This window comes from Drosophila persimilis, unplaced genomic scaffold (assembly GCF_003286085.1).
Source record: "Drosophila persimilis strain 14011-0111.01,24,50 unplaced genomic scaffold, DperRS2 tig00000715-arrow-arrow-pilon, whole genome shotgun sequence".
Classification (NCBI taxonomy): Eukaryota; Metazoa; Arthropoda; class Insecta; order Diptera; family Drosophilidae; genus Drosophila; species Drosophila persimilis.
Genome location: NW_020825343.1, coordinates 774,891 through 792,980, shown reverse-complemented (window position 1 = coordinate 792,980; position 18,090 = coordinate 774,891). Strand labels below are relative to the sequence as shown.

General features: G+C 42.5%; 1 protein-coding gene and 1 long non-coding RNA gene across 3 annotated transcripts in view; both read left to right on the top strand.

The window, feature by feature from the left end:
- The window catches only part of LOC6601533, a 42,193-nt gene extending 31,790 nt beyond the window's left edge, over positions 1–10,403 (top strand). For both annotated transcript variants that reach the window (XR_003409098.1, XR_003409099.1), the window contains 3 exons: positions 9,261–9,429; positions 9,487–9,838; positions 9,913–10,403. This is a non-coding gene — a long non-coding RNA (uncharacterized LOC6601533). The remainder of the gene's footprint in view (positions 1–9,260; positions 9,430–9,486; positions 9,839–9,912) is intronic.
- Positions 10,404–16,483: 6,080 nt separating this feature from the next.
- LOC6601532 (uncharacterized protein C18orf19 homolog A) lies at positions 16,484–17,423 on the top strand. Its single transcript, XM_002026557.2, has 2 exons — positions 16,484–17,022; positions 17,088–17,423. Exons 1-2 carry the CDS (start codon positions 16,583–16,585, stop codon positions 17,383–17,385), a joined length of 738 nt encoding a protein of 245 aa, XP_002026593.1. The 5' UTR covers positions 16,484–16,582; the 3' UTR covers positions 17,386–17,423.
- The last annotated feature ends 667 nt before the right edge of the window (positions 17,424–18,090 follow it).

The window sequence follows — 18,090 nt, the reverse complement described above, 5'->3', positions numbered from 1 at the left end:
CAGTGTGTGGGGAAAGGTTTTAGCCAACTGCAATTGCAACTGCGATTGCTGGACATTTTTGGGAGTTGCCTATGAAACTGCTGCCCGCTCTGGCTTTGGCAATTTATTTGCAAATATTTTTCAACATCATAAATATGTATTTGCATTCCCCTGCACATCCCTCGGCCAGACCTTCTTCACTGCTTTATTCCAAAGTGCAATAGCTGTTAGATTTTATTCCTTTTTGTCCCTCTACAGTCGAGAGAAGAAGTTTTGGAGGAACAACGGAATAAGCTGAAGTAGGATACGCATCCAACGGAGCACCATGGAAATCTATTTTATTACAAGATTTTATACAAGATATAATTGGGTACGGCAAACCAACCTTATTAGAATAAGCATTCCTACATTTTATTTGCTGTCTATATTTCCTTCAGCTAATCAAAATTACGAACCAGCTAGGAATACAACAGAGCTATAGGGGAGAGGTGCTGATGTTGATGCGAATTTATCCTGCCACTCTATTTCGGTGCCCATTGGCACATCTCGCTTTTAATTTGCCAAAGCCATTAGCACATCGCAGAGTAACAGACTGCAGGCTGCAGGACGTGCAAAAATATCACAATGGCCGGAGAGGACACTGGACACAAATTCTCACCACACATGGGCACACAGTGACTCTGGGCCACACAGACACACTCTCAGGAGCACATGGATACAGACACGCAGGTGACCAAAGCTTTTCCCTTTGCGTGCGTGGCCTGATGAGTTGTCACCTGTCTACGCCTGCAATCCGGCAATCCTGTATCCTCACTCTTTATCTCTTCAACTTCTGCCTTGGGGCCTGTCCGTGTCTGTACACGTCTTTGTCAAAAACAGCTCTCCACCAAATCTATCTGGATGAAATTATGCAATTTTGGCTGAAAATATTTTTTAATTAAAGGCATTTCTTCTTGATCTTCGCCAGATGCAAGGGGGATGGGGACCGAATGAAACTTGCAGCTGCAAAAATTCAGCTTCAGGCCGGGAATTCCGATTATTCTATTCTGATTCTTTCCTCGACAGCCCATTTTCATTTGCTGCTCCAGCTGTCAATTTTTGAGAGGTCTTCGGAGAAATATGGATGCCTTGGCATCTGATTATTAATTTAGTTTAATAAAGAGCTAACAATCGTCTAGTTTATTTTGAAACCACTCGAAATAAAGTCATTTATGTTAATTACCCATTTAAATTCATAATTTCTTTCGGTATTTCGCTTCAGCTTTTAATTGCCATTTGTTTGTAGAAATTTGTTACAACTGTGCTTTTGTGAATGCTGGATTATGAACTTCCTCCTGCAAAGCACAATGCAAAAGAGAGGTGGTCCCAGCTAACAATCAAAATACTAAGACAGGGAGTAAAACGGAATGCCAAGATATTGCTCGGCTATGACCATTTCAGAGAAAACAAAATAAATAATTGCAGCCAACGGATTCATAGGACGACAGTAAAAAGAGTCGAAATCAGGAGCAGGAATCAGCCAAACGATGATATGGATTCTAGATCCCCTCAACTTGAGACTGACAACCAGCTAAAACTTTTCCATTTATATCGCTGCATTTCTAAACAACAAAACACGCATCACTTGACTTGACTTTTGATTGTGATGATGTGCTTTCCTATTGAAATATTAAAGCTGGTGCAGGTCCGAATCCCACCTTCACTCACTCACTCCCAAAAACATCTCAAGTGTCGCAGCCCTTCCAGCTCCCTTTGGAGTGGCAAGTGCCGCACAGTTTCTTCAAGGGTAGGACAGTTCATCCTCAGATCTCATTCAACAGCTTGTCAGACAGACAGAGACCCAGACTGAGCCACACCCCTGAGCAGACCGTAGTCTGTCGTAGGCCTTTTGAGGCATAAACATAACTTAAGTTGTCCCCACCGGAGGGACAAAGTTCAGCAGCAACAGCAGTAGCTCCTCGGCTTGAGCGGAGGCACTGTAGAGGGATACCACAAAGGATGCTGACATAATAAAGTGACTCGAGTGCTTGCTGAGCAATGAGAGCTTTTGTAAAGGGTTGTCCACGGTGCTGGCAGCCAGATGAGCAGCGGCTCTGCAGCATTCAAGAAATCATGTGCAGGTCCATAAATTCTATAAGCAGACAGACAATTAAAAATTCCATTTGTGGCCGCGTTGGGGAAATGTGCCCTCGACACAGACCAGGAATTGTGGGTGTATCTAATGAAATTACAGGAAAGTAGACAGGAATCACAGAAGGCTCTGTACAGTGCTTCCCCAAACATGACAGACCCCTCTTCCTATTGTTAATTTCAAAAATTGAATCGAAGTAACATCATCTTTCTCTCGATCAAACTATTGCTCTATTCGATTTCTACTTTGGTTTCCGTTTGATTAGTGCAAATCAAAGCAAAATTATGCTTAAATATCCGACCCGCAGCAGGAAGTCTCCGCCGCCCAAGGCCCCTCACATCACCACAATCGAGCGCCCCACGAAGGGAAGAAACACCAGTCCAATGATGATGCACCACATCCAGTCGCAGTCGCAGTCGCAGCCGCAGTTGCAGGCCTGGTCGAGCCCGGGCCAGTATGTGTCAAACGGCCTGAGGCAACGTCTTCTGGTGCTCCAAATGGAGGTAAGCGCATGGAAGGCCATCAAGAAATAGATGCGGGATCGGGATTTGCTAGTTCTTATACGACAGAATTTTGGTGAAGATCCATAATAAATTTTTACCGTGTGAAAAGTTGTACATTTATTGGAAACTTTTATTGAACATTTCTTGAAAATCAAACAATAAAAATTGTCCCAAGCGAAGGATACTTTTTTCCCAACACTTTCCACAGATAAGCAATAAGAAGGACGAAAACTTTGTTTGGCTCTCAATAAACAACCATTGTGTGTGGAGGAGTCGTAGGAGGAAATTGTTAGTGCAATTTTACAGTTGAAAGACGGCGGCTACTCGTAGTCGGAAAATTATCTATGAACTGGTGGCTGTTGACCGCAGAACGACGACAATTTGTGTCTAGTGCGGTGCCAAAAATATAATGTTTATCGTGGCCAGTTCTCTCGCTCTCTTGAGTTCTTTTTTACGGGTACAGACAATAATTTTATCGTCTAAGTGTATGCCCGGTTCCACCTTATGGCGCAGCAATTGAAAAAGTGGAAAGGGACCACTTTAAAAATCGTCCACACTAGGTGGCATAAACGCGACTCATTTATTTATCTATAAGCCCAGAACCTAGAACCAAAGCCAGAACCAGCGCCAGACAGACAGTCTGAGGAATCGAGGATATCGTTTGGCTATATATTCACGTCCCTCGGCTGACTAATTAATTTTACACCGTTTATCGTTGCGTTTCGCGTGCATATAGCTTAAGCCATACAAATCAATCACCGGAGTTGTGGCATGGGGAATTGGAGCTTCCTGTACTACGAGGTCGAGTCGTGGCGAGGTCGGGGTCGGTGGCCAATTAGCAAAGCATACACAATTGTACACATACTCTTTGCATGGCGCCAGGCCGCCGCCAGGAGTACGACGGGACAACCACGACAACGTCAGCGTGGTAAGCACTTAAGACAGATGAATGAAGTGGCAAACACGGCGGACAGCTCCAGTGCCACTGTCAGTGCGAGTGCGAGTTCGAGGCCCGAGAGTCCAGCTCAGAGGCGTCGACTGGCCGCCGACATTTACAAATCAGCAGTCATTATTTATGAGGCTCCGACCGAACGCAGCAGCGCAGAACAGAACAGGGATTGGACCCAATCCTGCGATGACTTTAATTGATTTTACCAAAGTTTGCATATCAGAACCCTAAGAAATTCCATAAGAAATGAACAATTGCTCGCATGGGTGTCATCGGCAGTTTAAGGAGCGTGAGAGTGAGCTGAGGAAGGACTCCAGCCAAAACAGACACTTAATAAACAGAAAAAGTTGCTGGCAAGAAATATTATGCAAAGTTAAGCAGTTAAAAATGAAATTCTGCAAAAAATTTAAATGAAAACTGGATGCGGTTATGACTGGGCGAAAGACTGTGAAAGTGGCTCCAACTTCTGGGGCCTGGGCTGCAATACTTGCGTTAAGTTTCCCCCTGCTGGGTTTATGGTGGGAGGCCGCTTAATGGCAATCCCAGGTTCAGGTTACAGCCCGGTTACAGCCAGACAGTCACTCAACATAAATAGAGGCAAGAGGCTAAATCGTTGACTGCAGGAGATCTTCACCTACTTCCCTCGCTCTCAGCCCAAGCCTAACCAGCGTTTACAATCCTTAAAAAAGAAAGCGACGCCGAGGGAAAAGATGGACAAGTACAAGAAAAAACGAGGAAAATGCAACAAGGAGAGATAGAGCGAGCGAAAGTGCAAATAAAATGGGGAAAACCGAGGCAATTTTTCAGCTTCATTAAGTAACCGCAAAGTTTGTTTTATGTGCGATGGGGATACAAGCCAGGCCAGAGAAGGGGAGAAAGGCAGAAAAATGGCGAAGTGAGGGATACATATGAGAAAAACAGAGCAGGGAGTGCAACAAAAGTTAAAAGTCTGGTCATTAGACAACGTAAACAAAATATTAAGCATACGTCAAGTGGTCCAGAGTGAAAATTAATGGATCAAGGAGTAGGGAGCTAGAGCATTGAAAATGGAAACAAATTTATCAAGCAAACACATTTAGTCGAGCAAGAAAAGTGTTCATATGGAAGGATGATTAGACTTCATATAAATAGAAACATCATATATTGACGTTCAACAATCCCCCGAGCAAATAAAAAGATTATCAATGCCATCCCCCCAATGCATTGCAATGCCAAGAGCTGCATTAAGTATACGCCAGACCTATATGCAAAATTTCTGGCAGACTCAGAATTCGAATCACTAATAAGCCGACCAATACTCTCCATTTTTGGTAGAGCACTGCCAAGGCCCAAACAGTTATGGCCCTGGGACATTGACAAATATCCAAAGCACCAGGAGCAGAGCCACAGCCATAGCCAAAGCCATAACCAGAATAGACTTGACCAAAGAAGATTGGCTGCATTTTGTGTTAACTCAGCAACAATTGTTGGAATTCGAATTGGAAGGTGCTTGCTAACAATTTTCAGATTGTTCGGCTTGGTTCGGTTGAGGCTTTGGCTGGGCTGCAGCTTTGGCTTGCTGCCAGGCAGGGAGGAAATTAATATTTATTTGGCATACAAAGCGAGGCAGTCGCTGTCCCCTGTGGAGGCATATTCTGGCGTTTTGCTATTTAGCATGCCTTCTTAGCCACCGTTTCGGTCGTCGCCCAGAGGGATGTAAAGGCTGGAGGCGGAAAGCATGGCAGCCATTAAGCTGCCCATCGGCCATTTGCCACATCTCTGCCAAGTTGTTGCCAATTGCTTGGAACTGGGTTAAGTAATTTGGGATTCCATCTAAGATAGTTTTTGTTCTCCATACACAAACCCCAAACACTTTCCTGGCATAATTATTGCCTTTCCCTGTCTGTACATCCTTCTATGGCACATACATAGGACGACATGTGGTGCGGTTGAATGCATTTGGCTAATCAACAGTTGGACGGAAGAGGCGGAATGGCCCACAATGGCTATATTATCTGCCACCATATCAGCAGATTTCGCCGCTGGCGGGTCCTAGGAATCGGAAATAGGGCGGGAGCCCATTGTTTTTCTCCCTCGTGTGCGTGTACAATTTAAATCAATTATGCGTTTGGGGCCTAACCATATCATTTTGCAAACATGTTGATGAACTGGACGGGAAGAGTCACAGTAATGAGAGCAGAGCGCCATTTCAGGAAAATTAATGAAACGTGCAATTTATGGGCAGACTCCCATTCTCTCTGGTAAAAATAAATCCTTCCAGAGCAATATCGGTCCCAACACCGACTGCAGGTACCACTATGCCCCTGTATTTCTGTCTCTGTCTCAGCCAATGCATTTTCTCTGACATTTGATTTAGTACGCATAATATTTATTCTGAAAGGAGGACAAGAATGAGGAACTGATGGAGGAACAGTACCAAACGACAGGGCTGGACCAGGACCAGTGCCTGGAGCGCAATAAATGAAGGTCCCCAGCACAAATAATAGACAACTGCAAACGTTTTTGGGGACACATGTTTATGTCCTTGACAAAAAGTAAACACAAAAGAAGAGGCACCAAATCAAAAAATAAAGCCAGACGACGAAGTTGAGTAAGAAAAAGAAAACAGACGCAGCCTTGCCCCGGCTTTAAGTTGATGATGCCGCAGTAACAGTGGCATATGGAAGGCCGACCCGAAGCCCTTGACTGGCGGACATATATTCAGGAAGGATATTGATTGATTTATTATGACGCCTCCGGGTATCCACCTACTCGCTTGAAGTCCCTCAGCAGCTTCACAAAATCAATGTTGTATAGGTTGATTGGCTGCTTGAAGCTTGATTGAAAACAATGACTAGTCCTGCAGCCCCTTTCCACTTCACAAAACGAAAAAAAAAACCGTAGAACCGAATAAAACATAAAAAAATAAAATACAGTAAAATAAGAGAGGAACATTTGCTGCCACAAGGCCAAGTCTGGACAGAGAAACTCGCGATACCATTTCTGGGCAGGAATCTTTCATACATCTTTCTAGAAACTCGTTTATAGACACACTGAGAAGAGGAGCAAAGGAATTACTTAGTATTTTGTCTTGTTTTCGATTGTTCTTTGTCAGCCGAGCATAAATATGACATTAATGAGGATGCACACGTCAAAAATACAGTCAAGCCCAGATAAAAGGACCAGAATGTGGAAAACAAAACGAGCAGTTTTGTTAGGATTTTCTGAGATTGGTCAGCTATCATCCTGGTTAATTTTGAGAGCACTTCAAAAATAATCAAATGTTAGCTTTTTAACGAGATATTTTTTTTCGGTGTCTCAGCTCAAGGCTATAAAATCGACTGCTACCAGAAAAAGTAGTCCAATAAGAATTTTTGTTTGGTTCGCTACAAAATATAAGAAGATTGCCCGGAATTCTGAAAAGTGCAGCCTAGCAAATCCTGCAGTAAACACTTCTAATGGTTCATTCGTTCCATGCCCGCCTCTCTCTCTTTCTCTTTCTATACCTCTCTTTCTCTTTCTCTACGAACACATACTTATATATAAAAGAGTTTGATTTATTGCCCTTCCCGCTTTAATCGCCCACTTGACACTCACCGCTTTGTGGCTCTTAAATCGGCGTAAGTTGACTGAACTCTGCAAATTTTTAAAGATGACGACGATGGCTTATTCTCTTCTATCTATTCTGTCCGCACTTCTCCCTCCTTCTCCGATCTTATCTCCTCTAGTACTGAGTGCTGACTTTCGATATTAGTCAATTTGTACCATATTTGATCGAAAGATCATGTGCCGAAAGGCAGCTAGGTTGGTTATTTGTGTGGTTCTCTGTTGTTTGTATTGTTTACGGTTAGAGCTAGAAAATTAATTTTGTAATATATGTAATTAAGTCCAACACATATTTTTATTTTTTTAGACCCCACCTTCTCCGCCACAACCCCATGCCGTACCGTCACGTGTAAAGCGATGATGTAGAGCGGATTTGCACCTGCAACTTTGTAGTCTAACAACAACTACTCCTCCTCCCACTCTGCCACACACTCGGACCACTTCCCAGCCGTGTTGGCATTTAAAAGTTAGAGCTCAGTGTTGCTAGCACAAGGTGGTGGGGGTGGGTGGTGCTGAGTGCCTTGCATAAATCACTGGGGGCGCCACGCAGTATGCAACCTTATTTTTAGGGCAGCATTGTAAATACCCGCTGCACCTTTATGGCTCAAAAAACCTGAAAACGATGCCAGGTCTTTCTGTTTTTTAACCACACGCATTTGCCAAAGTTTTCTGTGCTTCAGAGTAGTAGTTCCAGGTGATGTCTAGGCACCTCGTCTGTCGTTGACACCACTACGGGGCCAGGGCCAAACCAACAAAATCCTCGACTGCGGTTTATTAACCCCCTGTGATCGATCGCCGTGGAAGGAATAAAAGTTGGCATTAGTTGCAAGTTCTTCCGCAGTCTTGAAACTTTACAGCTGCCACTAAATAATCAGGAATTTGGCGGCAGATCCAACCTTGGATTTGTGGCACAAATTTTGTGCGGAATGAGAACCTCAGAAAACCTTAACCTTCTTTAGGCGGACCTTATTCTCTAAGAATATAAAAATCTTCTAAAACAAATATTCTCTTTTGAAGTAAAAGCAATGAAAAAAATAATTTTTTGTGCACGCAAACATATCTGAACTAGTTGGTTAAGCAGTACTAGCCGACTGAAATATTCATGTAAATTGAAACTGAATCGGTTTAGCAGAATCTTCCAAATTTGGAGCCACGCACCAAAAGAACCAGGAAAGAAAATTTGCATCTCCATGTACAAAAAAAAAAGGAAAAAAGCACGCATGCTTCTTAAATGCAGCTGGAGCCTGGCCTTTTCCACGACTTGTAAATTGCATTTGCAGCCAATTTATACAAAATTAAATTGAATTTACGCTACGCTTGCACAAAATATCAATGAGAAATATCATGTAGAGAAACAACAAAAAAAGCAAGAGGTAGAGAGAGAGAGAGACAGAGATTTAGAAAGTAGTAAAAGGCATGGCCATGGAAATGGAAGGAAGCAAAAAGTCAGCTGCATTCTATCAAAATTCAAATAGTATTTTCTTTGTTCGTCTCCCGCTGTCATCTACTTGTTTAGCATGCAGCATGAAGCAGCCAGCAAAAAGTGACTTCCAGGACTTCCCACATCACACCACACCCATCCCCCTACTTGGCGGTTGAAATTGAGAGCGTGAACTGGAATCAAGGAAACTTGGACGACGAACAGTAGCAGTCCTTCTGTTTGTTCCACGCATTTCTCTGCACTCGGGAAACTGGCAAATCACAGAAGAGCTGCTCAACATACATACGTGCAGCAAATCAAAACTTCAAACAGCAGTGGGCGAGTTCCCCTATCGCACTTAATATGCGTTGAGAGCTGCAGACATATCATTTAAAGTATCTAAAGTCCAAGCTAAAAGTTCACAAGTATAATCAGCTTCAATACAGTCTTTCTATAGCTTTCTACATGATAAACAGTTAAGAACAATATAAAGAATATGAAATAGTTAGCTGTAGCTCTTATAGCTCTAAGTACTTTTTGAGTGTATGGTATACAAATGCAGCCATTAAACAAATTATTGGGTTAATTTGATTATATTTTGATTTTGTACAATTATCCTTCCAAGTGCATTCACATTCTTTTTAATATATTTACGCACTTCCACTAATCTCCAGCTAATTCCCATCTTCGCAGACTTTGCCAGTTGAAATGTAACCAACACCAACTTCAAAGGCATATATAATTGCGCCTAATTGCCTTTAATTGTTCAGAACGGAAGTCCAAAAACGCCAGGACAATGAGTACTAATTCAACTATCAGTGGAAACATAATCTTTCATCACCGCAGCACAAGTGCATGAATTGTGAGAATAAAAAAAGAAATAAATAAAAAACATTTTTATAAACTATCTTATATTTAGGTTTTTTCGGAACGGAGCTTATTCTTCACAACTTATATGTACTGCATCCGCATGACCAGACCTCCAACGGCAAGCTTCATGAAAAGCTTCAAGGGAAAGTGTTCGTACCATCCCACATAGCGGTCCTCCACAACCCCACAGTTAATTAATTGTAATACGACGAAAAAATTACAGAAACGCATACAAATCACGAATATAACTAGGGAATCAAACGACAAACGGAACCGAAATTCGAATGATTCCTTGCGTAGACAGGAAGATATCTTCACAAACTGTCAGTTCTTGATGGACCCAGAGAACTTCTCTGAGGAATGCCTGTAGCTTTTGCTCAATCCTATTCGCCTATGAAGCGGTAAGTTAAGGAGAAATCTCCATAAATATTATATGGTTACACCAAAACTAACTCATTTTTTCTCCTCTGCGCAGCTGTGGAGTGCCAGATGGATCAGATGTCCGATGAGTGCTGCGATGGATGTTAAGCCACACCGGCGGCGATCTTGACAGCACAGAGGGCTGCAGCAGGGAGTGCGTTTTGCGCTCCCACTGTCCACCCGGGGAGAAAATCAACGAGCTCCGATGGCATGATCCAAGGGACGGCTTAGACTGCTTTCTTCGAGGGAGAAATTCATCGAGTTGGCACTTGCGTGGATAGATACAAGCTAAATGAGCCGCGTTAACAAGGAAAACTATCGACCTAGTCCGAGCTTCGCTTCAACAGCTCAAAGCTATTGTTCGCTGACCTTACCAAGTGCGCTCCCGACCTACTACCTGGAGAAATTCAAATAACACATGCTCATACAAAACTGAAGGCTATTCTTCCAGCAGAACCGATTATTCCATATTCTTGATTGTAAAGTGATTATTACCTGCCTCTTGTGCGCTCTCAGCATTTTCCGTCGCGTCGATCAAGTCTTTTTCAGCCGTCAAAATAAAAAAACATTTGTTTTTGCCGAAATTTGTTGCTTCCTTTGTTACTGAGGGATTTTTTTTGTCACACACTGTACGTGCCCGATTGTGCGGGCACAATCTGTCCGGATTTCCGACAAATGCGGGAATAAGAACAATTAGAAATGCCGCCTGTGTGTGTGTGCCAGGTGAAAAACTGGAAGTTCTCAGAGAACGTCTGCCAGTCCAGCCTGCGACTGCGCCCTCTGCCAGAGCGTCTTCGAAATATTCGATGTTTTGAGCATAACCAAACATCACACTATGGATATGACCTTCAATTACCCTGGAGCCGCTGGTTCTCAGTACAGATTCCGGTTGTAGCATTAATGCGCGTTTGTGCGCTAGAAGAGATAAGAGGTAAGCTAATAAATGTTTTTAAATCTACTAATTAGTACCAGCAGACCCGAAAAATATGATCCTCTGCATAGAGGAGGATGCCCTGCCCTTACGATAAGAGAAAACAGTAAATCAGGAGGTTTATATTATGATTGAAATCAGTACTCACAGAACTCCAGAGTTGAATGCTTATTGGGCGATAACCGGCGATAATCATATCCGGTCACAATATTGAAAAGTTCTGGTAGGCTGCAAATAAGCTCCTGCGAAATCAAATCCTAGTGCTGAATACGCATGGTGGTAGGCGATTTAGGTGGCGCTCTGGAAGGCAATGTCAGATAGGCCCTCTGGTCGACAAGGTTTCGACAAGATACAGTATTATCTGATCGACTATACTGATCGCAGCTTTTATTCCCTGTCGTGTGAAATTGGCTCAAACATGGTTACACTTGCCTGATACTTATGCCCCACAGCGTTTTGAGTAAAATGTAAGTAAATTTATAGCAGCACTTGCAGAAACACGTAATATTTGCCTCTGACACGCAACCTTGGAAGAGGGGCTGTAGAAGGCTGCACTTTCAGAGTGCAATGTTGTGGCACCTTTGGATAATGCACTTCACTCCGTCCTGCGCCGTCTCAACCGGACCTAGTCCTTTGTCGGGCTGCTTATGAAAAGTTTGCGGCTTTCTGATTCCGATTCTGGTTCTGATTTTGCACTTAACCTGCTCCTTGGCTCGGCCTGACTTGCATTTGCATTTCAATTATTAATTGTTATTGTTAGTGGTTCGCTTTTTACTGCTCATTGTAATACCTCTGGAAACTTAGGACAAACTTCGGTACCTACAATTCTTATATGGTATACGACTTGTAATCCCTCTGGAAACCGAGAACAAGCTCTGATGTATACCGCTCTTAGATGGTATTCGAATTGTGTACAGAAACTTTATAATTCAAAACCATAGTTACGCTGATACTTTAAGGTAGGTCAAACTGATTAGCGGGTATCTAGAAGTCTTTACGCTTGTTTTCTTGATTCTCTCTTACACTTGGGCCAGGGCCAGGGAAAGGGAAAGGACGAGGCCCCGGACAGGAGGCGGCCATAAAAATGCGTGCCATGCAACTGCATACGCGGGACATAATAATAATAACGACAAAGACGATGACGTTGTGCGGTTGACATTAATTTATTTACTGCGCTCGGAGAATGGCGAGCACCAACAATAAGCGAAGGGTGGAAAATGAGAGGTGGGCAAACCGCAAGGTCTGCTCTTTTCTTTCAGGAAAATTTTGCACATTCATTGCATTTTATTTATTGTATTATTCAACAATTTACGTAAGTTAGGCGACGCGAATATGAAATTATCCTTTTCTGCGGACCTGAGTGGAGAAAGGGGAAGAGGGGCGCTCCTAGTGCCAAGCTAAAGTACCTGCCTGAGTTATTTTTCCAGCCTCTTGCCAAGCTGTGTATATTTAATTTGTCTGTTTTCCCCGCTCTGGAGGCTGTAGAGAAATATGATATATGCACTCTCCCTGCTACCATTTCTGAAAGTCTGTGAAGATTTGAAAAATTTTCCTAAAATTCCAACCCATTTCGGAGGGAGAGTAGGTTCAGAAGGCAAGCAGGAAACTATTTCTACATCTGCCATTGCCGAGGAAATAGTCAATTAAATAGTTTGACTTTGAATGCCATGGTGTTGGAAGTTCATATTAGACTCATAATTGGGGGAACTTTCAGCAGAAATTCTTTGAATATCCGGGGGATAGCTCTGGAAATACATTTAGTTACGGTAGTCGGTAGTTGGAAAGGAGCTGACGATGGAAATACAAATAATCGAAAGGTTAAAGCAGTACAGATCATCAACAGTTTATCCTGAGTAGATCAACTAAAGATATTATGTCTATCAGAAGGAGTTTCCTCACTGAAAAATGTAATGACGAACCCAAAAGCAACAAGCCAACAGCAACAAGTTCCTAATTGTATCCGAACTTAATCCACCCCCGACTTTAATGGGTATTCCATATTCAGTGCAAGTCATAACGAGGGGAAAAGTAATCTTAAGCAGGAAATGAGAATCAAGCTAGCTAGCACTCTGTTATTTAAAAGAGAGACACAAGGACCCAATCGATATTCAATCTTCCTAAATACCATACCATACGATATACGTTGCAGGGCTGCCGCCGGATGTCGCTTAAAATCTAAAATTCAAAAATCGTTTATTTGCTCAAGAGCCGTTAAAATGTACTGAAAATGTACGGCGCACTAGGAGAGTACGGAACCAGAACGGCACCGGAGCTGGACTCGGCAAAAAGTCAAACATGGCCATTTGTTGCAGGTTTCAATTTCAGTTGATTGCATACACAGAAAGAGACTGAGACAGAGGGAAGAGGGCATGCCATTTGACGAAGAAATTGTTGTAGATATTTGGACCTGCAGTTGAGCGCAAAAAGGAACACAGACGTAGGGAATCGCTCCTTCCCTTGGCTGCTCAGACATATGTAGAGCTCACATACAAAAATTATAAGGATATACGCTACGTGCAGTCAATAAATAAAACAGTTTGTGCAGTAGGAACAGTAGGGAGCAGTAGCTCCAGGAGCAGCACAGTCTTCACACTGAGAGGAAACCTCACAGCAACCAGTTTCCAAATATGTAACTGAATCGGTTCTTGGCGTTCTTTCAATCAAAAATCAAATATAAATTTCATGAAATGGTACTATTTGTATCTTTTTTGTATCAGGCATAGCCTATAAATATTTTTATACTCTTTTCCTCTACTTCGTATATTTTATTCTATAATTATTTTTGAATGAATAATACCTATTTCCTATTTTTGGCAGTGTAACATTCTTGAAAGAGGCAAAGACGCCGGCTGAGAACGAACACGTTCGATTTAATACAAATGCGCTTAGGTACGGGTCGGAGGATTACCCACTCATGGGTGGTATTCCAGAGGACGCTTTAAGTCTTCGAAGGCAGCAACAGCTGCTGCTGTAGCAACCCATCTCACATCACAGCTGCGCTTACAAAAGTCATTCCATAAAGTCATTGCTGCATCTGCTGGTCTGCATGGTCATTAATTTGGACCAATTTTTGTTGGGTCAAAATAAATATGGACGCACTCGTTTTATTGTCTCTCTAATCAGAGGTGCTCGCTCCCGTGAGACAGTCCAAACATGTGATTTATGAATGCATTCTCGCAATTCCCAAAACTAACAGATAACACAGCTATGACCGAATCTCCAGTAACCTCTATTTGCGTATATTTGCTGTCCAAAAGAAAAACTGAAAAACAGAATAAGAAATCCTTTGTTGCCAGGGTAATATTGTGAGCTGCGTCAAAAGTCGCGGCTTTACTTCATACTCGGTACTCTGTCAGTGTCACAAAAGGGAAAAATTTAATTTTTGCCAAACAAAAATTTCATAAAAAGTTGAGCCGCTGAGGAAATTGTTATTTAATAAAATTAGATTTGATCTTTTTCAATTAAAAACGAAATTTTTCTCTTATATCTATAATTTTTTTCTATTTTCACATCAAAACCAGTCATTTCATCGCTTGCCTCTGCCAGATGGTGCACACCGCACCAGGAAGAGTGAGTGAGAGGGAGGGCAAAATGGAAAAATTCTGAAACAAACTAAATTCAGTGTGATATCACAGTGGTCTGGAAACAAAATTTTGTTTGCCCTAGGTCTTATATGTATACTTTATGGGGCCGGAAATGCTTCCTTCTGGGTATTATACAAAAGCAATATCACCAAAAAACTCATATATCCCTAAACTTTTCAAGTACCGGGTATTAATTGCCAGAACCCGGAATGAGAATGAGAAGCAGCACCCCAGAAATTCGAACTATCCGATGCGAGGAAGGTTCTAGCTTTTGCCGCCGAGTGAATTGCCATTTTTGAACTTAAGACAGACGCACGCATGCTCGTTTTGATAGAGAGAGAGAGAAGGGGAGAGAGAGAGATAGAGAGACCCCATTAGGTTTAGCATTGAGTTCAAAATACGTAGGAAATGCGTATGGGAAATGCAACAGCTGCATATTGTTTGATAAATAAATAGTAAAATTGCACACATAGCCACACATCCAGAGGGAACTAAGACATGCACGGACTTGAACGTGTACTATTGTGCTCACAAAAATATACTCTCATGTTGGGCCTCGCAGAACATTCTGAATGTATAGTACTTACTCTGGATGATTTCTGGATTCCAGGGTTAAGGTGCGATAGAATTGTGTAGGTCTCTGTAGAGGCAATTATCATTTAAAGGAAGCATAATGCGAGGGTCTTGGACCGAGCTTTGATTCCAGATCGAGTCAAAGACAAGTTCTGGGACAACTTCGTGCGAAGAAACAGGGCTTCCCACCTTCCAAAGGAACCAAAGTGTGCTCCTATTTGGTTGAACGCATCTGTAGGAATATTGCAATAATGTTTTGGTGCAAGCTGTTGTGCGATGTAAGGAAATGGTAGATGGTGGGAAAAAGAAACACCGAGCTTGTGGATGTTGATTTCCCAATTTGTACACCCGTTCTCCTCGCCACTTATTTAACCCATCTCACACAGTTGTCATTTCATAAAATAAAACCTTTGTTGTCTATAGCAGTTTGATTAAACTCAACGCAAATTGATGACAAAAATGTTCATAGAGCCACTGTTAAAGGCTGCTGGAGTGCCAGAGATAATTACAAGAGAAAACAAGGCGAAACTCGGAAGGGCTCTCCGTATCTTCATGACCGCCAACCCCCAAAATTTAAATGTTTGCGACAATGACAAACAAATGTTAACAATGCGCAAATTGTTAAAACTTGCCACAGGAAGAGCAGGAAAAGTAGAAGAAAGCTTGCCACTAATGCAATTATTATGGTACTATAAGAGATATAGAAAGAACACAAAATGCTGGAGTACCGCGGGCCAATGGGGTTGATACACTAATAGTCAGACGGCAATACAGACGGACATGGCTCTACCGACTATGACTCTATTATACTGTGAACGTCATTGTAGGCTATATTTTCCCACGATAAAAGACGAATAAATTATTTGCGTTATACATAATACGATCAATTAATTTTACTCATTGCGAAGGCAAATACATCTAACCCCAAGAAACATGTATATAATAAATGTAATAAGTCCCGAAACAAGGAAATAATATTTTTAGGTTCCCGTATTCAGGTCCAAATCATTCATTGGAAGTTCGTAAAACCGGACAGAAATGTAGTGAGAGTAGAACAGTGTGAAAGAGGTAGAGAGGCATAGCAAAGCACGTGGCTTTTTTAATTCTTACACGCACACATATTCGCATACCTACATATAGTACATGTTTGTTTGTGTTTGTCTGTGGAAAAAGTTGCACATAAGTTTCCCCGTCGGCTTTTTGTTGCTTTTGTTAATTTAACTTGTTGTTGCTAGTGTGTTTTTGCTGTTGCTGTGAGAGTTATGGTTATTTTTGCTGCTATTACCATTATTGTTGAGGCTGTCAGACCGCCAGCCTTACCCCTACCTACCCCTACCAATACCCCGTGCCATTATTCTGAAAGAGGGTAATAAAACTTGAGCTGAACAGACCTAAACTCAAATTATACTAGCAAGTGCTGAGAGGTTATACAATTAGTGACCTCCTTGAGTATATTGTGCCGGTCATGGAAGTGTCTGTGTGAAATATAGAGGCAGCAGGCGAACGTCGAAAACATCAAAAAGTTCGTTCTTGTTCAAGCGAACTAGAAATATTCATCAGCTCAACAGTCAATAGAACAACATCTAGCTTTAGGCCTCCAAACCTGACCAAAAGACAAGCGCCCCATCGAGGCAACCATGTCCCAGCTCACGAGGCTCATTGGGCATGGTGCACAGCAGCGCCCAGTTGCTCGGCTTTTGTCGCATAGCTTTACTACGAAATCAAACGCAAGATGCCTTTTCGATGGTATCATCTGGAGCCGGAGAAACCGCGACCTGGCACCTCCCCAGTGGACGACAACGGCAGCCACACGATATCTTCCAAGCCCGTGGCTGTTCACAAGAAAAAGATGCCTTAGCCACAAGTCCGCACAGCCGACCCCAGCACCAGTTGCCACCAACAACTCAGATATCAAGGCTTCTTCCACAATGGCCACCGACCTCTTTGGGGATGCAGCCAACATGGGGCTGTTCGCAAGGTTCAAGCACATGTACAAGCAGTATTGGTATGTGCTGATCCCGGTCCATTGCGTAACCTCGGTCGGCTGGTTCGGCGGCTTCTACTATCTTTCGAAGTGGTAAGCTTTAAAGACTTCCCCAAACTCTGGATTCTCAGTTTGCGTCTTGTCTCGTCTCGTCTTAGCGGAGTGGATGTGCCATCGCTGCTGCAGTACATGCATCTTAGCGAGACCATTATTGAAAGGGCCCAGTCTTCCGATATGGGACACTATGCCATCGCTTTTCTGTGCTATAAAGTGGCCACTCCCTTACGATACGCTCTCACATTGGGCGGCACCACGGTGTCCATCAGGTATCTGGTGCAATGGGGCCTTATCAAGCCGATTCCCACCAAGAACGAACTGATTAAGAAGTACGAGGAAAAGAAGGCAACGCGCGCTAGTGCCAAGGCGGCAAAGAACAAAAAAGATGGGACCAAATGATCATTTGACAATGGCAATACTGCCCTCTGGCACCACGCTTAGAGCCTTGAAAAATCTTAAATATTTTGTTTATTATATATATTTTGCATTAATCTCTGTTTGAGGTCGCCCCAGAGGCACAGACAGACACACCTTCCCATACACACACACACACACACACACACATATGTATACACCCACAAACGTGGAGACAGAGAAAAACTCGAGGCAGTAAATAAAATGTGGTTATATATTTGTAGATTTAAGAGTGAGTTGTCGCAAAAAAATAACTAAAATAATGAAAACCAATTTCTTGTTTGCTCCGTCACAGATATCAATTTTAATAAAGAACTAGCCGTATATAGCGTCTTAATTAAAGCAACTTTAACGAGGGGAACGTTGTGAGTTACTGCTGCGACCGCAACTCTACATCTATTCCCGATACATAGTCAGTATGGCTACATTAAACGACAAAGAGTGCGTGCGAGAGAGACAGAAAATCAATCAGAACGTGTCGACGGGCGCTGCGTAGCCACTGCAAATTGAGTTATTACTTTTGGCTATATTAATAATCCGATCTGATTCAGATTCGGCAAGATTCGGCAATTTGGTAGATATGGTTGATTCTCTATGATTGTGCGTTTTTAATTTTCTCCTATCTTCAAAATTGTGGTTGCCACAGCCTTTCAAATCTCTGGCACTGTTTTATACCGTGTACTCCTATGG

Excerpts from the sequence above, each read along its gene's own strand:
- LOC6601532 (XM_002026557.2), top strand. The coding sequence starts at position 16,583 with ATGTCCCAGCTCACGAGGCTCATTGGGCATGGTGCACAGCAGCGCCCA. Across the intron at positions 17,023-17,087 it reads TTCTACTATCTTTCGAAGTG|CGGAGTGGATGTGCCATCGC; the intron begins GTAAGCTTTAAA and ends GTCTCGTCTTAG.